Source organism: Myxine glutinosa, chromosome 14 (genome assembly GCF_964187855.1).
Source record: "Myxine glutinosa chromosome 14, kmMyxGlut1.1, whole genome shotgun sequence".
Taxonomy (NCBI): domain Eukaryota; kingdom Metazoa; phylum Chordata; class Myxini; order Myxiniformes; family Myxinidae; genus Myxine; species Myxine glutinosa.
The window spans coordinates 47,179,539-47,202,901 of NC_136274.1; the positions used below are offsets into that span (position 1 = coordinate 47,179,539).

General features: G+C 47.4%; 1 protein-coding gene across 1 annotated transcript in view; it reads right to left on the reverse strand.

Annotated features, from left to right (window-relative positions):
- TTK (TTK protein kinase) overlaps positions 1-14,895 on the reverse strand; it is a gene marked incomplete in the record, with an annotated part of 118,665 nt that extends 103,770 nt beyond the window's left edge. The window contains 6 exon segments of the mRNA XM_078768150.1: positions 1,544-1,714; positions 2,334-2,440; positions 12,266-12,491; positions 12,794-12,947; positions 14,648-14,727; positions 14,843-14,895. Of these exon segments, the coding sequence (XP_078624276.1) occupies positions 1,544-1,714; positions 2,334-2,440; positions 12,266-12,491; positions 12,794-12,947; positions 14,648-14,727; positions 14,843-14,870 (766 nt within the window).
- Between the last annotated feature and the right edge of the window lie 8,468 nt (positions 14,896-23,363).

Below are 23,363 nucleotides of genomic sequence, written 5' to 3' on the forward strand. Positions count from 1 at the left end.
CCAAGAGCTTTCCAATCATCATTTTCACCATCAACCTATCACTCACTCTAGTCACTCACCACACTGTCTACAAACTCCTCAGAAAACAGGACACCAACACCATTCACGCTCTCCGGGCACCCTTGCCACACAAACTTGTATTTCTGTCCCTGCCTACCCTTCACCATTCTCACACCACTTCCCTTCCATCTCGTCTCTTGCACACAACATATGTCCACTGTTCTTCTGACCAATACTTCCACCACTTCTCCTGATCTCCCTGTCATTGTCCCTACATTCCATGTCGCAAACCTCAGAAACCGATCTCCACTTCGGGCTGTACCCTGCCCATATGTAGTTGTAATTGTCATGGTTCTCTTTTCTGAGGCAATGTTTTTATGGCCGGATGCCCTTCCTGACGCCAACCATGGAAATTCTGGGAGGGGGTGGGGGGTGGGGGAGGAGTTTAATGAGTTATATTTTCTCTGTATCATAATTTCACAATTAAATTAATTTTATCATGAAGAGGTCTCAAATTTGAAATTTAATTCAATGCATCTCGGCTCATTGATTTTTCAGCGGGTGACTGCTCGTATAAATATAAATCACATGCAGGATAATGTCCATTTAATATAATTATAATATAATTCAAAGGATACAACGACACGAGTCGACCACGGATACATCATCAATGTATCGGATTTGAATCAGGATCTCGGCATTACGAGGTCACATGGGAACACAAAATTAATGTTCGTGAGAACATGCACCAAGAGCATGACAACTGTAGCCAAAGGGAACAGGATCTTTTTAAAAAGGTGTTATCGCATGGCATCGGAGGTTCAAATTATGCAATATAAAAGAAAAACAAAAACCAATCTGAGCAGTTTACATTTTGTATCTGCCCGATAGGCCGGAACTGCATCCCGATCTTATTCAAAATCTAATCCACATGTTCTTGTCCACCACCCAACCTGTCCACCAAGTTTTGGCCGAATCTGTCCACAACTTTTGAGATGTCCTGCTCACAAACAGACAGGGGTGGTAACATAACCTCCGTCCACCTTAGGTGGTGGAAGAAACTAGATTGCACTCAATGGAGGTGCTCACCCATACCGTTGTTTTCTCTTCGTACAACACTGCTCCAGAGGGTGCCAACCGAAACTGTCACGTTGCCACGGGGTATGTAAATATAGTCCTGTACACTAATTATCATTGTTGGTCTTTTTCCTTGTGAGCTCAAGTTTTAACTCGTCAGAGGACATTCACAATTGGAAGCTCTGACCCACATTGGGCGATTCCAGCTGCCATTGTGTTCCAGTTATTTTGCTGACAAACGGACAAACAAACAGACGGGATCATCGCGATACTCACACACCCGACCTACAGCCACGGCATGGGTAATAAAGGACAAGCATGGATTACATGAAAATATTGTGATATCAATGTACGTGCTGGCACAGGATGTACGTGCACGTAAAATATCACAATCTCCAAGAGGCATTCCAGAAAAACGTTACTGGATAGAAAAAAATACATCCACTTGACTCCTTTGTGCAATCACCTCGGATAAGATTTTCCTTGTCATGCTCTTGTAGTTTCTGGCTGGCCTCAGACAAAGTCTGCAGCGCACTCAGCAGCAGTTGATGTGGCATCGCGCCCACCTCCAGGCCACGCAGTAGAAGCGATCGGGAGACTTCACTGCGGCTTCTCGTGGATGCAGAAATGGGGCAATCTGGAAGTTGATATGGTACAACCATGTGACGTGAGACACCCTGAATAAAAAGTCGAGGAAGATCAAATAACAAAACAAAGATGAACCAGGATGGGATACCATTAGATAGAAAAAAGACCTTGTCTTGCTTGTGAAGGTAAGTGACGGTCTGCATTGGTGGACACGTCGGATGATGGGTGGAATCAAAAGGATTCTGACTAAGGTATGTTATCACCACCACAGAAAGAAAGGATCAAATGTTTTGAGCGTTAACCCTTCTTTCGAGCAAAAGAGAGATGGGGTGAGGGTTGACATATGGTGGGAGTGTGCCCAAAAGGTGTGCTTCAGAGTGGGGTCAGGGATCAGGGATTATGAGGGGATAAACTAGAACTGATTTTGACAGGGAGGGTTCAGGGGTTAAAAGTAAATTTCACAGACGAGTTGAACATGAAATGAAAATCCTTCGGAATGATTGCAAGCTTTAAATATAGGCCGATCAAGTCGAAGCGATTGCAAAACCTTGTCTTGGGATAACTTACATGGCAGTCACAAAGATGTACGTGCACAAGTTGATGGAATAAAGCAAGTAATTCTACTTTCCATGCCAAATTAATGCAAACAGAAGGGCCGAAGCGCTTACCTTTTGACAATGCAAACTGAGCGGCAGCCACGTGCACAAAAGCAAACTGCTGGAACGTCTCACATGCCGAGGAAAACAGGACACTTGCTCGTGCCGGATCATTCAATCTGACAGCGCCAAGAAATCAACAACAACAAAAAAAACCCTGAAGATCAACAAAGACATTACCATGTGTTTCTTACAAAATACAATGAGAAAATAAAATCTAATCATTTCGTCCTTGTAACAGACAACCTCTCCACCATATTTCGGCTGAATCAATCTACAACATTGAGACATCCTATTCACAGACAGACAAAAAGGTGAAAACAAAACCTCCGTCCACGTTTGGTGGCGGAGGTAAAGATTTCCATTTTCTATAACGATTAATGTGCCATGCTTTATACAATATACAGAGCGTCAGTTCTGCCGATGCCGTTTCTTGGCTAGGGTTACAATCTTGGATGGGTCGCCACTCTGGCACAGGAGGTCAGAGTGGAAATTTCTAATTTTAAAGTAAAAGGCTTACGGTTTTGCACCATGGGCTGGCTTTTAAAAGAGCAATTTATATTCTTTATACTTCAAAAATAACTCCAAAGCAAAATAAAAAGCAGAGGGGCAATACCCCTGGCGCTCACCTGGAAAAATAAACAGTATACTGCCCTGACTATAGGTATTTTAAACCAATTTCAATGCTTGATAGAAGTCAGGGCAGCATGTATAATCAGACCAACATAATCCTAAGACTTTAAACAAACAATAAAATACCTATTTTGGATTTTGGGGGGCAACCCCCCCCCCCCCCCCCCCCAACCCCATACACCTCTTCAGACCCCAATTTTTCTAATGCCTTGAACAAACATCGGTAAATCATGGATGAAGGTTGTGGTGAAGTTTCATTGGAATTGTATGTGTAGTTTCTGAGAAAAAAGCAAATACCTATTTTGGGGGGCAACCCTCCCAGTAGGCCCCCTTAGGGCCCAATTTTTTAAATGTCATTAACAAACTTTGGTACATCACGAGTGGTGACGGTTGTGGTCAAGTTTCATCGAAATCGTGCGTGTAGTTTCTGTGAAGAAAGCAAATATCTATTTTGGAGGATCAAACCTGGATCCACTTTGACCCCTGGTAAACCCCCTAAGATCCCAATTTTTTTTAATGCCGTGAACAAACTTTAGTCAACATAACAAATATCATTTGTGTCAAATTTGGTCGCAATACCATAAGCGGTTTCGGAGAAGAAGTTTCAAGTGTTTACTGACGGACTGACGACGCGCCATCGCATAAGCTCCCCTGAACTTCGTTCCAGGTGAGCCAACAAGAAAAGTAGGCCTCAACGTTCGAGGCAGAAAGCTCCGCACATAGACAGGCGGAAGTAACTGGAATGAATGAGATGTATAGTTTATAAGAACTGCACACTGCCCATTGCCTGGTTGTTGTAGGGTGCTGATTGGTTGGTTATTGTGAGGTGCTGATTGGCTGTTCATCACGTGTTGCTGATTGGTCAGTGTGGTTTTTCTCATTATGATCCGTTGTCCTCGATGTGTTGATACCTATCTTGTGTGTATGAGTGTGAAGTATGAGCTTGAGTATGTGTGTGTTGTGGAAATCATTCAAGTCCACAACTTTAGTCCATCTGTTGGTTTAATTCCATTAAGACCTTTGACATCATTCTGCAAATACAGGAATGCAATAGAAATAAGGTTTGGCATCACATAGGTCAATCCATAATATAGTTCAATGAAAGCAAGCGTAATATTATATGCGGTACGTACCGTTAGCGAGTCTACTAGTCATTGTAACATGTCACAGGAGAAGTCGCCTAGAGCAGCGGCCGCATCGGGTCTTATAGCCGCGCCCCCCTAGCGGTGTCAGCGAGCAGCGAGCATCACCTGGGTTCAGCGTTAATACGATTTCACTACATTCTCCCCACCGTTAGAATTACACTGCCGTGCGGCTAGAATCGAGTGAGCGTCAGCATTAACAGGGTGCAGAATTATGGTATCAGTCGGCCCAACCGTACCGGGCCGGGCGGCGAATTTCCCTGCCAGCACGGGTCCGAAATTCCCCGGGTATGGCATCACGTAACCCAGTGACCCCGGCGTCGGAGTAGCTGCCGGAGTCAGGTGACCGGGGGGGGGGGGGGGGGTACCGCCAAGCCGTCAGGTAAGGGTGGATGTGGCGAAGGGAGGGTCGGCAGACGTTCAGTGACGGAAGAGTCCATAGTCTCATAGATTGGCTCGTCCGGTTCCTTACAAGGGTCGGTGACCCCGCATGGGGCAAGATGGCGTACGGAGACTGTGGACTCACGCCCATCTGCCGTCATCACACGTGCATGCTCGGGATTAGCCTGGAGTACCTGTACTTTGTCCACTAAGGGGTCGTACTTGCTCGTGCGAACCGCCTGTTTGAGATAGGCCGGCCCGGGCTCAGCGAGCCAACTGGGTAAAGACCGTATACACCCCGTGCTCCGCGGGTGGTGGAAAAGTCTCTCGTGGGGAGTCTGGTTGGTGGCCGTACATAGTAGAGCCCTGATCGAGTTCAGTGCCGCAGGTAGCGACCAAGCCCATTTATCGAGGCCCCGGCCGAGGGTCCGGAGGTTGAGCATGACGGCCCTCCATATAATCCCGTTGCAGCGTTCGATCTGCCCATTCGCTTGGGGTCTGTACGGCGTGGTATAACTAGAAGCGACGTTATTTTGGAGCAAGTAGCCTCGCACTTCCTGAGACAAAAAGACCGCACCCCGATCAGTATGCACGTAGGCCGGGTACCCAAACATAGAGAACAAATTCTGCAGGCATCGCATTACCGTGGCAGCCGTCATAGCCACGCACGTATAAGCAAAAGGAAACCGCGAGTACTCATCGACGATAGTGAGCAGATAACGAGAGTTACTCGACACCGGCAACGGGCCCTTGAAATCTATCGCCAATCTTTCCCACGGCCTCGTAGCCCTAACCAGCGTCCCCATGGGAGGGTTATAGAAACGTGGTTTGATTTCCGCGCATATAGCGCAGTCGCGACACATGGCGGATATCGTCAATCGAGTACGGTAGATTGCCACGTCGCACAAAATGAGCGAAACGCATTACGCCCGGATGCCCCGCAGTTTCATGCAAAGCGCGTAGGCCCTCCAGAGTGACGATGCCCGCGCACGTAACCGGTCTCGATAAGGCATCGGCGACCTGGTTATCCTTCCCCGGGCTGTATTTGATAGTGTACCAGAAGTCGGCAAGCTCTATACGCCAGCGGGTGATTTTCTCATTCTTAATGCGCTGGGCGTGTAAGGTGTCGTACATGAACGCAACACTTTGTTGGTCCGTGATGATTTGGAAGCATCGCCCGAGTAAGTACAGGCGCCATCGCCGAATCGACTCGACGATCGCGTACGCTTCCTTTTCGACAGACGAATGTCTCCGCTCAGCGGAGGTAAGAGTCCTTGAAAAGAAAGCCACCGGACGCCCTCCTTGGGAGAGGGTCGCCGCTATGGCATGATCCGAGGCATCACTTTCTAGGACGAAAGATCCGCTCTCGTCGATCGTCGCCACAGCGGCACTGGCGATGTCGGCCTTAAGGCCTCCAAAGGCCGCCAAAGCGGCCTGACGCAGAGGGAAAGTGTCGCAGGCCACAAGGGGCGAAGTTTCGCGAAGAAATTTTGGACCCACTTAGAGTAATGGGCGAATAGCCCGAGCGCGCTTCAGTGACGCCCGATCACTGGGAGGGGCCATGTCGAGCAGAGGTCGCAGACGCTCCTTATCCGGAGCGACAGAGCCATGGGTCACGGTGTACCCCAGAAGATCTATCTTGCGTAGGGAGTATTGACACTTAGCCTCGTTCATGGTTAAGCGATACCTCTGCGCGACCTCGAGGAAGCGCTTCAGATTAGCATCATGGTGCCCTTGGTCATACCCACAAACCGTAAGATTGTCTAGATAGACGTAAACATCGGTCAAGTTCTCCCTCGCAATGAGGTCAACCATGGCCCTCTGAAAATAGGCGACCCCGTTCGTCACCCCAAAAGGCAATCGAGTAAACTGGTACAACCGTTGCCCCGACTCAAATGCGGTATAGATACAATCGGCCCTAGAGATAGGGATCTGATGATACGCACTACGGAGATCGAGAGTGCTGTAGACCGAGTATTGAGCCACCTGTCGCACCAGCGCGTCCATCCCCGGAAAGGGGTAGGCATCCAGCTGTGTAAAGCGGTTAATCGTTTGGGAATAGTCGATTACCATGCGTCTGCAGTGTGCTTCGCTTCGCACCACTAAGACCTGGGCCCGCCACGGCGACCGGCTAGGTTCTATGATACCGTCTTTCAAGAGCTGAGCCGTCTCTCCCGCAATGAATTGCATGTCTGCTCGAGAGTAGCGCCGTGATTTTACCGCCACAGGTGTACAGTCGGAGGTTAAATTGGGGAACAGCGAAAGTGGCTGGATTTCCATTTTCGCTAGGGCACACACAGCAAGCGTGTCAGGCCCACCAAACTCCATTTCCAGTCGTCCATGTCGCTTAAGAAAATCGTGTACCAACAGAATATCAGCACATAAAGCAGGTAAGACCATGAGGTGTACATCTGGGAAAACCCATCCCTTTATCACGAGTTTCAATCGACATTCCCCCTTCGTGCTGAGCCGAAGTCCCTGGGAAGCCATGAAGATCTGTCCACCATGCCTGTGCACTAGTCGCTGATCGATAAAACTATCCGTAGACCCTGTATCCACCAAGGCATGCACACAATGGCCCTCGACCATGAGGGGAATAATGGCTTGAGCCAGGCCGGACGAGCCTGCTGGGAGTGGGACCGAACCACCCGTGTGAGTCGGTCGCGCCTCACGGGTGGATCCTATGCCAGCTGCAGTTTTCCGGGCGTCAGAGGGTGTCCGTGGAGTTTCGTATAAGTTGTCAGGGAGCGTTCCCGTGCAATCAGCAGTTCTGCGGTCGTTTCCGGAGTATTCGTTGTTCATGGGGCATTCGTTGAAGCTGTCAGAGAGCTTTCCCATGCATTCCGCAGTTTCGCGGTCTTTGGCGGAGTTAGAGCCGTCAGAGAGCTCCCCCATGCGGTCCATTGTCTTGTCATTCAAAATCGCTGTTTGACGAGTATGGGCCTCCGTAGTTTGTACCAAACACGTGTCGCCGCCAGAGGACGCTGTACGCTCTTGAGAGACGTGACGGTGACGTACCGCTGGGGTTTGGCGTAGCCCCAAAGTCCCTCGCATTGCCCGGAGTCTAGTCAAGGACGCACGTTCCGTGTCCGATTGAGGATGAGACAGTTGTGGCTGTTCGGTGTCTCTTGCCAAGGTCGGTTGGGCGACCAGGGGCCCGCGAGGAGGGGCACTGCCCATCAAAGCCAGGTAAGGCACCGTGTTCCGTGCTCGGCCCATAGGCTCTGCAATAAGCCCATTCAAGGTCGTGCGCGGCCGCGAACCGCGTGCGATTTTCCGGCACACTTTTGCATAGTGCCCCTTTTGCGAGGACATATGGCATATTGCGTCCCGAGCCGGACACACTAACCGGGGATGTCGTTGACCCCCACAGAAGTAGCATGTGGCTCCGTGCAAGGTCTTGGGTCTGGCCGTAGCGGCAGCCGTCAGGATCCCCGGATCCTCCGCCGGGGCAACCTGGAGTTCCGCGAGCGTGTCCGCTCCCGGTTCTTCGGCGGTAGCACTCTCCGGCCGTGCATGTAGCAAGGTCCCCGCCAAGAGACGCGTGCGATCATAGTCGTTCGACTGCAGCCGCGCTTCGGTATATACTTTTCCTTGTTCTAGAGCTGCCGTGAAGGTCAGGTCGGTCTTCTCCAAGAGCTTGAGCCTGAGGTCCTGAGAGGAGACTCCGGAGACGAAGGCGTCTAGAAGGTCATCTTGAACCTGCTCGTGAGTCCGTGGCTCCTGGGTGCTGTCTAGCAGGAGTTGCCGGAGCTCCTGGGCATAGTGATCCATCGACTCGTTTGGTTGCTGGCGTCATGATGACAACAAATGCCGAGCATACACCACGCTCCTTTTCTTTATGTACAATTGCTTCAGCTCCGCAACAGCGAGGTCATACATCGTGCAATACTGTTGTACACCTTGTAGTCGTCTTTGGACTGGAGCGCTGCTAGCTTCGCGGCAGCTGTCGGCACGGCGTCCTGGTCAGCGAACTGGTTCTCCAAAGTTTTCAACCAGTGAGTCAGTTGCAAACCAGCATCCGGGGCTTGCGGGTCGGCGCAGAATTGCGATACCACCAGCATCTTGTTTCCCGCCATGTCCGTAGATTTTAATGGAATTAAGTGATGTGGAAATCATTCAAGTCCACAACTTTAGTCCATCTGTTGGTTTAATTCCATTAAGACCTTTGACATCATTCTGCAAATACAGGAATGCAATAGAAATAAGGTTTGGCATCACATAGGTCAATCCATAATATAGTTCAATGAAAGCAAGCGTAATATTATATGCGGTACGTACCGTTAGCGAGTCTACTAGTCATTGTAACATGTCACAGGAGAAGTCGCCTAGAGCAGCAGCCGCAGCGGGTCTTATAGCCGCGCCCCCCTAGCGGTGTCAGCGAGCAGCGAGCATCACCTGGGTTCAGCGTTAATACGATTTCACTACAGTGTGTATGTGTATATAAATTGTGTGCGAGTATGAGCTTGAGAATGAGGCGCAAATGAGCAATTGAATGAAATTGTGTGTGTGGATGAACTTGTGCAAATGAGGCATTGGTCGGGGATGACCAGAGGTAGTGTATGAGTGGTGTATTGAGGACATATGGAGTTGTGTTGGAGTGTATGGAAAGAGGAATGTGAGCACAAAAGGTGTGCAAGGGAGCTTGGTGTGTGGAGTAAATGGTGTGGAATGCATGGTGCAAAGGAGTGAGTGGGGGAAGATGGACCCCTTCACGGATACCCGGGGAGGGTAGTTTAAAGTTAGGTAGAGGGTTTCAGTAAATTGTTGGATATTGACACCTGTGGTGCAGGTAGTGGCAATGAAGTGCTTGGATGGGTGCACGAGTCAGTGAATGGCTGGGCGTGTGGGCTTTGCTGGTGCGTATGGTTATTGGGGCACTCCGCCACTGGCAGTCTGTCAGCCAGGTGAGGCCACAGGTAGGCTCTGGGAGCCAGTCAGAGTAGTGTTCAGTGGGGCCCGAGGATCCTAGGAGAGGACCTGGGTATCCCAATGCCAGAGAGGGCATCAGAGGGGTGAGAGCCAGGAGGGGCCTTCCCCGATTTTGGGTAGTCGCAAGGAGCAAGGTAAGCTCGGGTGGCGACTTCAGTGGCGGAGGTGCGCAGGTAGTTGGACCTGCTAGTGGAGCCACATGACCCAGCCCCGAAATTGTGCAAAGGCACAGTGTGAAAAATTGGGGAGTGAGACCCAAATTTGGAAGGCACCACAGGGTGGGTCAATGGGAATTGGTTTTTAGAACCACATAGTGTAACAATGGCCAATTGAATTGGCAGGGCAAGACCCCGGGTAGTGTAACTGAGTTAATGTTATTAGAGCATAGGTAGGATGAGAAATCGCTTCGCACCATCCACATCCACTCATCAAGGAGACGGAACTCCACACCAGGTTTTGTGAACGATTTGAGTGGGTGAGACGCATCTCGACGGGATGGGACATTGTGTGTAATTCCATCTCTTGTGATGTGTAATTCCATCTGGCTGCTTGTGAGGGGGAGCCAGATATCACGAATGGTTAGCCCCATTTTCTTGGGGGATCGTGTGATGTAGATGCATCGCCATAGTTTCTCTGACTCTCCTTGTGTGCCAGTGGCTGATGGACGTGAGAAGTTTGCTCTCTGTCCATAGTATGCGATGATTATTGGTCTGTGCACGATTGACTATTGCTGATTTTTCCTGTTCAACTAGTAGTTAGGTTTGGGAGAGAAGAAATAGGGCCTCTGGCTCGATTTTGCTGATAATTTGGATATCTGTTGATTTGGGTACTTGAGGTTGTGTAGAATACGGAATTGGACACTGTCCAATTTACAAATGACGTTTTGGTACCATAATTAGGCATTTAATGTAATCTAACTGATAACCCAATATAGGGAATGCCCTACAACTTCTGAAATAATAGACATAGAAGGATTAATTTGATGTCTAAATATAGGTTTTTGGGTACGAGCAGGAATCGATTGTAAGCAAAATCTTGCTGATTGGAACACTCCTTATTAGCATAGATCCAAGATGGCCACCCACAAACCCCCTGATGCAGGAAATTTCTTGCAACGACAAACTTGAGAAATGGAGCGATGATTTATGCATCCCAATATCTGTTTTCAGGTATGGGGAATTAAATTATGCAATACTTTTTGCTATTGGAGCATCCCTCATTAGTATAAATCCAATATGGCTGCCGCACGATACACACGATGAATAGCCGAGATATTAATCCATCTGTGTATGTACAGTCTCAAACATCATAATCAAGAACCCGGTAATCCAGCACGTTTGAACAATCACGAGCTCCCAGCCATTTGATTCGACAGCAGATAGGGTTGGGTTCAAGATAACTCTTCGTCTCTCGTTCAGATATAATGAATTCTCCATGCGAGGAACTAGCATTCCACGAGTTAGTGGTAGATTTCCCCCGTCGACATTCCTGGTGTGGAAGAGCTCCCATCTGAGTTCTGCCAACGTAGTGAATTTTGCGTTCTGAGAGTATACCTGGGCAAAGAATCGCTCGATGGTTTCATCATTTATGTGCATGTCATTCTCACAAAAGTGCTGGAAGCACTGTAGAACAGGGTGACCATCTGGAAGAGAGATACAGTATACACTTTCACCCAAGACTTCTTGGAGATTCCCATGAACTTGCCTCCCCAATCAGCTCCTGTGAAGTCGTCCACGAGTTTGCTATTTCCCTCTCCCAATACTTGCACTATTTCATGAATGTCAATTGTACAGTAAATCTTGCCTCTTCGTGTGATCATGTTCAACTTCCTTTCACGCAGTGTGGGCTTTATAACGGCCGCATCCACAAGGTCAGAATCTGGGGACCAAACATCGGTATCTCGAGGTGATGGCCGAGAGTTGTCAAGGACATGCAACGGTATTTTACTCCACTCTACTATGATTATCACATTTTTTTCTTCTTCTTCTTATTTACTTGATCAACTGATTTTCCCTTGTGCAGTACTTTGAGATTTCTTTCGACAGTATTTGAAAAGTGCTATATAAATAAAATGTATTATTATCTGTGTGTCTGTCACCTCATGAGAACGCTGTCTCATTCCAAAAAAAAGTAATCGCTTTGGATTAATTTGTGTTGTCGTCAATTTTCTGTTCTCCGTTTGCGTCGATTGTTGTTCGTATCGTGTGCTAACTTGGAGTATTTTTGTGCTCATTCTATTTATTCCGATCCTGCATCTCAAGCTCAGAAAATTTTGGGCCTACCCATAAACCCCCCAATCTGTTTCCAAGACACACCGACCATGTCTCGCCATGTACGATGACAAACTTCCACACGTCATCTTCACACCCGAATTGTCCTATGCCTGCTTGACTTCCCAAATTCCCCATCCCTCCATCCAATGCCCCTTCCTTCTTTTCTTTTTCACAACCTACCCCATCCATGCTTCCCCAGTGTCCCCCTCCCTGGTCTTCAGGCACCGACTGGGCAACCTTCATTGTACAATGTCGTTCCTTGGTCAATCTCAGGTTTTGACAACCCATACGGCCTTTATTTTAACTCTCCCCTCTGGTCTGGTGCCCCTGCCTCGCACCCTCGATGCCATGGAAAGCAAGGCCTCAAAATAATTTGGATCTCCCACAATGAAGCATTGTGTCTACTCTACAGCAGAGGAGGTGAGAGTGAGATCAACGGGGTCTCAGTCTCCTCTGTTGGTGTTTCCTCCTTTCCATTTTGGTCTATTCAATTCTGCTTTGCTCTTCGACGAGCCTTGACCATGGATAGGAAAAATGACAAGGTAAAGAAAAAGAAAAAAAAAAAAAGAAAAGGAAAACTTACGCCTTTAGTCTAATATAATCCACACACATCTGTGCGTAATCGGAGCTCGATGAGCGGGCGGTCTTTGGCACACTGTCCAATGCCTTTTTGTACAGGCCACAGAGCTGAACATAGTGCAAATCTGGGCGACCATCTTTCTCCCAGTGAGCACAAGCCTTTGTGAGATAAACCAGCCATTGGTGCGAAGAAAACTCGCAGAATGGGTCAGCTTTCACCGACAAGTCGGCTGCTTGGACAGGGAAGACATAAAAGGTCCCAACAATATTAAGCCACAAAGTCAACGATATTCTAGTCACCTTTAAAAAGAAATTAACATTGAAACAATATATATATGAAACATGAAATTGCGATTTTTAAAAATTACACGACACAGCCATGGGAAAACAGTTGTGATGAATTTAGTTTCAAAAAGTTCTGGATTTCAAAGAATCGGCTTTTTTGTGAGGTTTTCCTTTTTTTCTTGACAATGGCCTTTATCAAATAATGAATGCTGGGGGAGGAGGGATGAGCAAACCCACGCGTACCCACCTGCACGACAACTTGGTTTCACTCGTCCCGCAGCATCTTCGTGCACTCCAACAAATTTGGCCCCTTGCACCCGAGGTTGTCCAAGCTCTTCAGTGCACGAATCGGGCGCATTTTCATTTAATTGAGTGCGCAGCGATTCGAGTTCCAACCGTAACTGGGAAAATTTACTCATTAACATTCTTGGACCTTGGGCACAACAAGCAGAAGAAGAAAGTCACCACAAAGGCTCCTTCCTGGTGGGGATGATAGTCCAAGAGTTCGCCTCATAATGCGGATTTTAACAACAGACCTTCAGAGATCAAAGTCCATATTTCATCATCATTCATTTAATTTCCACACAAAATCCTCGTTTAGACGAAAGAAAACAAAGACATCCCTTCTTGTACAACTGTCGGATCAACGTCTTAAGGCAGCTGACACATTCATGAGAACGGCACTCGCTAGAGCGCACACCTCCACCAGGCTGAACAGTTCACGCTTTGTATCCCACCAATAGGCCAGAATTGGATCTGAACCTGAATCAAAATAGAATTGGCTTCTTGTCACCGAACAAACTCATCCACCAAGTGTTGTCCAAATCCTTCCACAACGTTTTGAGATCTTATTCAATATATCATTTTGGCCACATCTCTCAATAGTGAAGAATCACTTAAAAATTATACTATCCAGATCCGGATTCAGATCTTCATCTAAATCTAATCAATTCGTCCTTGTCACACACCCAACCCAAATGTCATCCGAATCCACCCACAACTTTTTAGATATCCTGTTCACAGAACAACAAACAGATAGGAAGGAGATAGACAAACAGGGTGAAACATAACCTCCGTCCACCTTCGGTTGCAGAGGTAATAAAACCACAAGGTTTTAAGTGTAGATTGAGCGGTCCGACGAATTACCCAAATGTAAGTGAATTTACCCAAATGAAAGCACAATGTACCCAAATGTAAGTCGTACTACGTAAAGGAAGGTTATTTTATGCAGTAAAACGTTACGGTGTAACAAGAAAACGAATGCGAACAGAATTAGGGTTAGGGTTCGTTTTCTTGGACGTCAAGAAGCACACCGTAACGTTTGACTGCATAAAATAACCTTCCTTTACGTAGTAAGACTTATATTTGGGTACATTGTGCTTTCATTTGGGTAAATTCACTTACATTTGGGTAATTCGTCGGACCCTAGATTGAGTTCATCATGCAACTCAATCTACACTTAAAATGTTTCTTCTGCAATTATTAAAGGTTACACCTTGACAATAATTTGCAGAAAAAAGCTTTTTAAACTGCAACAGCACTTGGTAAAGCACATACCTCCTCTAGGCTGAACAGTTTCCCTTTTGTATCTCACCAATAGTTCGGATCTGGATTCGGACTTGAACCAAAATCTAATCGGCTTGTTCTCGTCACCTAACCAACTTGTCCTCCAAGTCTAGCCATAACTCGTCCATAACTTTATGAAATATGTTATATATCGTTTTTGACCCTATCACTCGATGATGAAGAATCACCTTTTTTTTTAAATCAAAAAAAAAAAAGAGTATCCAGATACGGATCTTCACCAAAATCGAATCAATTTGTCCTTGTCATACTCCCAACCTGTCCACCAAGCTTCATAATCATCATCATTATTTATAATGATCTTTGTCAGGCCATTGGTCCCATGATCATTTTCATTATGAAAATGTCACGGTGTCGGTAAACTTCAATGTATTCCAAGGCGATTTTTAAAATCTACTCGGGGCAACCTCAGTCATACATCGATTTAGGCTGCCAAAAATAATAGATAACGTTTGTTTTTTGTTTTTTTAAGTGAATATAAAATGTATTTTTTATTGACAAAAGGACAAAATAATACCTGGGACAAGCTCGGCCCACACAGCATCCGGGCTGGCTTGGAAGTTTCGTTGGAATCAGTCCACAACTTTTCGAGATATCCTGCTCACAGACAAACAAACAAACAGGGGTGAAAATATCACCTCAAACGACTAAATATGTCGAAAAGCGAAAAAAAGCATCACCATCCATCGAACCGACAGCCTTCCAGTTTCACCTTCATGGAATGTCTGCGTTGAAAACATCAGGAAATTTCCAGAAAGGCTATGAAATCCGAAAGCATCTGAGGAAAGACGCCAATGAACACCCTTCCCCGCCCCCCCCCCCCCCCCCCCCCCGTGTTATGGGAGGGCGTGGGACACCTACACTGACAGCCCCATGGACATTATCCCCAATACTAACGCCAAGCTTGTCTATCTTGGTCACATAACTGGGCATGGAAAATGTTTACAAAAAAATGTTTTACAAATATAAACAAGCTGTTGACATCCCCAACAATGAGCAAATAAAGCCTTTTGGAGGACACACACGGAGGTTTGGTGGAGGAGGAAGGGGGAGAGGAAGAGAGGAAGAGAGGAAGAGAGGAAGAGAGGAAGAGAGGAAGAGAGGAAGAGAGGAAGAGAGGAAGAGAGGAAGAGAGGAAGAGAGGGCGAAAGAGAGGAAGAGGAAGAGAGGAAGAGTGAGAGGCCATTCGGCCCATGATCATACTTGTGGCTTGTGCTGCACAGACTCAGGTCTTGTCACCAATCCCACACACAAGCCAACAACCCCATACCCCTCTATCCCCAATGCATCAAGCTTGGTACTTCACGAAATCCCATTTAGGAGTAAAAATGGTGCACGGGGTGGACAGTGAAGAGCACAACCGTAATCAGGCCTTTGACAAAATCATCAACACAATAATTATTCGTAAAACAATTATTGCTTATGAATGTGAAGAACACGGACAAATTTACCTTCCAAGAACGAAGTACTTCCCTCGCTGTCAATTGAAACTACACCAACGACAATGACGATAGGAGGAAAAAATTTTTTACCACAAGCTTGCGCTTGCGATTTAAATATTCGCGGAGCTCCCCATAAGCCTCACTCCCATTGGCTGTTGAGATAATTCCGTTCGGAACGAGCTTTTCTATTGGATACTGTGCAGTATGCTACATTTATCATATATATTTTTTGAACGAAATTTGTTGGATTTTTAAAAATTAATTAAGTCATATTTGATCAAAATATTGCTGAGCCTGATAGAAGTCGATTGCACCAATTATTAAGTATCAACTCGAAAAAAAGCTGAAGTGACCGGAAGACACCCGATCGGAAGCAAAACTAATGAAATACAAAATTTTTAAATTCCTTTTGTTGCAAAATATAACAAGAGCAATTGTTATCAGCAACAACCTGGAGACATACCACACGAAAGAAGAAGAAAAGGCTTCACCAAACACCACAAATAACATTTGCTTTTGTGAGGCGAGGATTGGACGTCAAATAGCGGTTGAAAATATTTCAAGCCTCGATATAATCCCTGACGGTATAGTTCGTACCAGGAGTAAGATTCAATCGCACATCTGTCGTGCAGTTCAAGACAGCTGTTCACCACTTTCTCAGAATTATCCCCAATCCAAAACCATGATTTTTCTCCAACTTCATTCAACCCCGCTTCGTTCCAAATTTACAGGCTTGTCACCCTTAATTTGGCCGTCCCAGTCCCACACTCAGCGGGTGTGTGTGTGTGTGTGTGTGTGTGTGTGTGTGTATATATATATATATATATGTATGTTTGTGTATAGCCATAGGTGTGTGTGTGTGTATATATGTGTGTGTGTGTGTGTGTGTGTGTGTGTGTGTGTGTGTGTGTGTATATATATGTGTGTGTATTAGTGGGGGGGCCAATGTTTTCCCGTTGAATTCAAATGTTAATTTGTGGACACTGGTTGGGTTGTCTTTAGGGATGATAGAAGTTGTAGAAAAAATATGTCTCCATTTTTTTCAAGTTCTTTATAGCGGCCATTTTGGATTATCAAAATGGCGTTTGTTGAAAACCGAAATTGTCATTATCTTGGCTTCTAAATGACCTAGAGTGTTAATTTTGGTGTCCAAATGTACATATTTGCGGATACTTAATCCAATAAACACACATTTATACACCTACATATGATCAAAAGGGTTCTTATGGCAGCCATCTTGGATTTTCACGCACTTATGCCAACACATATATATATATATATTTTTTTCCATCATTTTCACTTCTAAATCACATAAAGGCTGGACTTTAGTGTTCAAATGTACACTTATAATGTCTTTGTGCAATATTTTTAGTTGGCAGTGTTCATTGTTACATTGAAGGATCTCCATCCTCCTCATCATCAGTGTTATCGATTCCCATGGGGCGCTCCTGACCCGTGTTACCACACACCTCTTCATCTGCCCCACACATACACATCTCAGAACAGTTGAGATGCTGAGACCTGCATGAGCAGTGAGACATGCATTGGGTCTTCTTGCAGTTACATTTGATTAGATGTGTGATGGCAGCTGGGGCTGGAGGGTCCTTGGTTGTGATGGGCACCAGCTGATCTCCTTCTGCTCTCCATCCATGTTCTGTTGGTTGTGGAAGCTGGGGGTCCGGTACATCAGCCTGATGCCACACCATGGCCTGGAAATGTGCACGAGCAATGGCTTCATGTAAAGCTCCCCGTGTTGGTGGCAGCTTCTGTGCCTCTAGCTGTTTCTTGGTAAACAGTCTCCACCTCAGCTTGCCCACATCCACAACTGTAGTACGAGGCTCATACAGCTGGCATACAAATGCCTCAATGTCACTTTCTGTGTCAGCTCTCAGCTCCTCAGAGGCCCCAAGGTCATGAAACGCAGATACCACCTCAACAGAGCACCTATTGAGGGCTTGCCAACATGTGAGCTTTCCCTTGCCGGCAAACCGACCAGTCTGGTCTGCTCCCGTGAATGCATGGAATCCTGGTAGGGCTGCAGCCTTCCTGACACCAAGTTCATGTACTATTGGTTCCAGTGAGATTTGCCTCTTCTTGTTCCCCACACCCGTGATGAAGTATGTGTCTTTGCATAGTTCATGGTACCGGTGGAGTGCTAGGATGAATACATCAGTATCAGGTGACTGAATGTACAGCTGTGTTGCACCTCTTCGGACGGCATCTAGACTGTGAAGAAAGATCCTCGTATCAGCCTCCTCCTGGGAGCTACGGAGATGCTGTACATCCATGCAGTTGGAGAAGACATCCTGCCTTGAAGTGACGATGAAGACCTTGGTAGTCCCCTCAAAGTGACACAGAGCTTTCTTTGCCAGATAGACAGTTAGCTCATCTTTGGTGTTGGTGTGCGACAGGAACTGTTTTGCTGTCAGTTTCCCAATCGGGGTGCTGTCTTGAACGTGGTAAGCAGTGGGCGGCTTGCCACCTTGGCGCCTCTCCCGTGTGGCCTCTTTCAGTGAATTTGGCAGATCATATCGGTCAAACACGAGGTGGACTTCATCATACCCGTTGGTCTTGCAGTCCAGTGTTGCATTGAAATGGCCAGCCCACTGGGCACATGTTTTGACCCATTGTGGCTTACCCATTGCTTGCACTAATGCCATGCCGTCTATGACAGTCACCTTCTTGGGAGGGGGTGGAGTATGTTCAGGATTGTCGTCGTCTGGCTGCTGACCAGTGCCAGTTGACTTCTTGGGTAGATCTTCTAGGATGCCCATGAGCTTGCTTTTGTCTGTGCATGGTAGTAGTGTCCCAGCCATTGCAAAGAGGGTTCATGGAAGCGCGGTGAATTCATATTGACCTATGGCATCCTTCAAGTTGATCTCTGGTCGTGAGCGGGCCACGATCAGCATGCGCGCAAACAGTGACCTGTCGTCTTTCAGCTCTACAACCTTGTCTGCCAGTTTGTGCTTCACAGCTTTCCTGGCACTCTTCCACATCTTCAGTTTGACCTTTCCCATTCTGGCCCAAAGGTTGATTTCATTTGTGTTGATGCGCTCTGCAACAAACATGTTATACGCTTTCTGACCAATCTCATCTTGGTTGCAGACATCCTTCTGTACTTCAGCTGGCATCACCACCTTGGTGATGATAGTCGTCAGGTCTTCACCCTCATGCGTCATGGGATTCATGGACTCTCTGATCACATTCTTCAGTCGACGAATGCTGTCTTCCTGCCGAGCCCAGACTGTGGTTGATAGGTCGTGGTGCTCCTTGCGTGTAGCTGATTGTGAGCCAGCCATCTGACGGGCTTCTTCAGCAAGCCTACTCAGCTCTGGTGCTGTCAGAAAGAACCTTTCGCGGGCACTGGCATTCTGGGTAATGCCCACAATACCCCCTGTCACCTTCATGATCCTGTTGATGTGCTCCAGTGCATGGTCCACACCTACAGCACAGAAGGGGATTTCATTCTTATGGACACTGAAGTTCCCATCCATGAACTCTTGGTAGATCCCTGGATCTGTCATCTTCAGGGCCTTCATCTCTGCAAGGTACCGGGGAGTCAGCCTGGCATATTTCTGTTTGTCATGTGCAAAGAAGTATATGCACATCTCATCCAGTGAAGACAGGTGAAGCTCAAATTGTCCATCACGGGTGGCACGGATGAATGTGTATATCAGCATTATCATCCGCATGTAGCGTCGCACAAACTTGAACAGTGGACTCTTGGCTTCTTTCCTCTCATCAAACTTTGCCATGGCCTCCAGGACTTCGTTTGACTCGAGGACAGCTAGCATGTTGTTCTGCGCGCTTGTCATCTCCTCTCGGTTGTGTAGATGACAGCTCTGGGCAACCTGTTGTGCTGACTGGGTACATGGGCCCCTCAGATGGGGATGCTCTTGGAAGAATTCGTCCACATAGAGGTCGAAGAGGGCTTGGACAGTGGTGATGTGGGCCTCCAAAGCCCTCTTCATGTGCTTGGCTTCCAGTATTTGTCTGGTCGTTGTTGGGCCATAGATATCAGCCTCAGACCAAGCCTCGTCAAGACCACTGTCCTCTATGGCATTCCCAGCAGCCCTCAGTGCAGCCATCACAGTGTGCATCTCCCCTAGTCGCAGTACCCACTTGCCTTTGCAGTCATCTCTGGTCATCTCCAGCTGTTTGGCTCGCTCATACAGGGCCATGTCTAAGGTGATCACTGTCTTCCTATCGGGACCCATGACCATGCAGTTGATTTGCTGTGTCTGTTTCAAGACTGTTATCAGTGTTTGCCATTCATGGGCTGGTGCTGCTACCAATGGCAGGGCGTTGACCTCTGTCAGAGGCTTCGAAGAGGAGAGCAGTGAGTTGTAGGCTGTCCAAGTTGGGATATCGTGATGCTTGATCCTACTGCCAGGTGGTTGTTTTGGATCGTGGACGAGTGACCCAACAGGGTCAGCATGCTGGGGTTCTGCAGCTTGCAGCTGGTCATCTGGTGGGATGATGTCGTCTTGTACGTCCTCAGCTTCAGCTGTTCGCATGATTGTGCGTGAAAGTAGCCACACTGTGTCCGTCGCAGAGTACGGCTTGGTGAGATCTGGGTTTGACCGTGTCTTGAAGCTATACGTGGTACCTGTGGCAGATTGTTTGTTTGGTGCTTGGCAAGGAACAAAGTCTGGAGCAGTCAGAACCTTGAGTGAGCGGTGTCTGGCCTTTCGGTCATGTAGTGTCAGTGTTCTATGTTCATCTGTGGAGGGTGCATGTTCCCGTCGTTGGTAGAGTGCCCAGGCTGTAGCATGGAGTGTCCGCTTCCCATCAGGTGTGTCTTCATTGAAGTCACTGTTGTCCACTGCAAAGAAGACAAACGTCCCTATGCGCATGGTTCTTGGAAAGTATACACCCTGTTCTGTCGTAGACTCTATGACTGAGTTGGCCAGCTGTGTCTCCAACCGCAAGATCCGACTATAATCAACAGACAGACCGAACCCATGCAGGAAATCCAGAAGCTTCTTGTTTCTGGTGGACTGATGGACTACAATGGCAACGGCAAGCTGCTGTGGCCATTCTAAGCGATGGCGGAATGGTGCATCTGGCTCTTTGGGCTTGTACGTGACTTGGCGTTTTGACTTGTAGCCGTACATGATGTTCTGACTGATGGTTATAACATCTCGATGAATAGTGGCTGAGCGCATAGTCTCTGGCTCAATGCTCGTGGCTGGTCCTTCCAGTAGCCAGCGGAGGAAAGCATAGAGTACTTTGGGTACATGCTTTTCAGCATCATCAGTGTTCATTTCTCCTTCAAATTGCCATGGGTGCTTGTTCTGACAAGCAATGGCACTGCGGAGAACAGAGGCACTCTCAAACAGTTGTTCGATGTTTTTTTCATTTGTCTTCGTCATTGCATCTTCGACAGCTGCATCACGCACGGCAGTGGAGAATACACAGTCTGACTCGTTTCGACGTTTTGGTTTCATGAAGTGAACGTCATCAATGTGAGAGTTGATTTTCTCCTTCATGCCTTGGGTAGTAGGTGATGGGACATTGTGCACACCATTATTGTCAAGAATCCTGGAGTAAACCGACTTCAGGTCAGACATGTTGAGAATTTCACCAGCTTGGAGTAGAGAGCGAACAAGGCTGACAAACTCAATGTCTGCGGCTATTTTGATAACATTAGTTTCTTGCAGTATGTGTTCTTTGTCATCACTTGATGTCCCACTCTTGGGAGCACGTTGGACATTCTGCACCCAGCATGGGAGATGATACTTGACGTCGATCGCATGAGCATCATGTGCACTGATGGCAGCACTCAGCTGAACTTTCCACTTGTGGTTGCTGCCTTCTTCAACAGCTTTCTTCAGCTGTTTACCTGCGTTGAACGTGCATACAACATGTACACTTTCCTTAGTGACCTCTTGACAGAAGAAACAAAGGTCTCTGTTGAATGGAGTTGATGATGAACGTGTGAAGCGAAGAGTCTCGTCTTGCGTAGAACCTGAGGTACTTGCAGCGGCAGGTGCAGAAGAAGGACGTCCACACCTCTTATGAAGATGCTGGGTGTCGCCATGTTCGCAGGCTTTCTGGTGGCGAACTCTAGCACGCTCCAGGTGAGCAGTGTTGCATGTAGATCCATAACATGCCCGGTGCCACTTTGCTTTATTGTTCCTCAAGTCAGTGGCAGTGAAACAGCTTAATCGTTCGCTGATCTGTTTGAAGTCGGCATCACCATATCGTGCCCTCTCCTGGATGAACTGGAGAAACTTTGCATATGAGCCCAGTGCTGGCTCAGTCACTAGTGCACCTTGGGGATCCTGGCACTGAATGCAAAGTGTGAAATCAGTTTCTTTCTTGGTTTTCTTGCTTTTTGGCTCCATCATAGCTCAGGGTCACGAATCTGGAACATACAAATAACAAATAACAATTAAGATAGATGTGCATTAAGTTAGATTTTGGACACTGGTTCGGCTGTGCCATAAAAACCTATTTTTATCCCTTGTAGGTTATTAAAGAAGGTTTCATTCAATTCTCTATCCCCAAAAATGTACAACTGGACACCAGAATCGAAACTCTAGGTCATTTAGAAGCCAAGATAATGGAATTTTACGTTTTCGACATCCGCCATTTTGAAAATCCAAAATGGCCGCCATAAAGAACTTGAAACAATTGGAGACATATTTTTTCTAGAACTTATATCATCCCTAAAGACAGCCCAACCAGTGTCCAAAAATTAACAAGCAATTTCACCGGGCATTTCAATCTGCTACATTGGCCCCCCCACTATATATATATGTGTGTGTGTGTGTGTATATGTATGTATATGTGTATGTGTGTGTATGTATGTATATGTGTATGTGTGTGTATGTATGTATATGTGTATGTGTTTATGTGTGTGTGCATCGGTGTGTGTGTGTGTGTGTGTGTGTGTGTGTGTGTGTGTGTGTGTGTGTGTGTGTGTGTGTGTGTGTGTGTGTGTGTGTGTGTGGATGGCTGAACGGATCTTCGTCAAACTTTCACAGGTTCATCAGTGAGTGCCTGGGAGCGTTTTAGGCCCCCCAAAAAATCTGAAATAAAAAAAGTTCGTTTTTTGGATTAAAAAAAAAAAAATCGCTCAATAGTGCCAATGTAGGAGTTGCGGATGACGAGAGGACGAGACACATCTCAGCTGTTCAAAGCTCCTTTATTCCAACAGCACTGAAATCGCGACCGGAACTCGCTTTTATAACGCCAAAACCCTCTTCGGAGGGCGTGGCTCCGACAGCCGCGCGCACGCCACGCCCACACCATCAAAAGCCCCACTGGCCCATGCCCGTGGATTATGTCCCAACAAGGTAACCGCTACATGCGCCCCCCCAGAATGCACTCGCACGGGCAATGTCAGTTTCTGTGGCCCCTTAACCACCCGGCCGAAACGACTGATGACCCGAGCAGGGACTGGGAGCGGCTTGGCGGTGGGCGAGCCAACCGGGGACTTACCCAACGGGGGACAGCCCCACCATGGGGGTTGAGCCAACCGAGGGGGCTGGTCAAGGCCTCGGGGGAAGCTGCTGAGGTTCCTCACGGGCCTCCCTAGGCTGCTGAGGTTCCTCACGGGCCTCCCGAGGCTGCTGAGGTTCCTCACGGGCCTCCCGAGGCTGCTGAGGTTCCTCACGGGCCTCCCGAGGCTGCTGAGGTTCCTCACGGGCCTCTGGTGGCTGCTGAGGTTCCTCACGGGCCTCCCGAGGCTGCTGAGGTTCCTCACGGGCCTTGGAGGAGGCTGCGGAAGTTCCTCACGGGCCTCTCGAGGCTGCTGAGGGTTCCTCACAGGCTTCCCGAGGC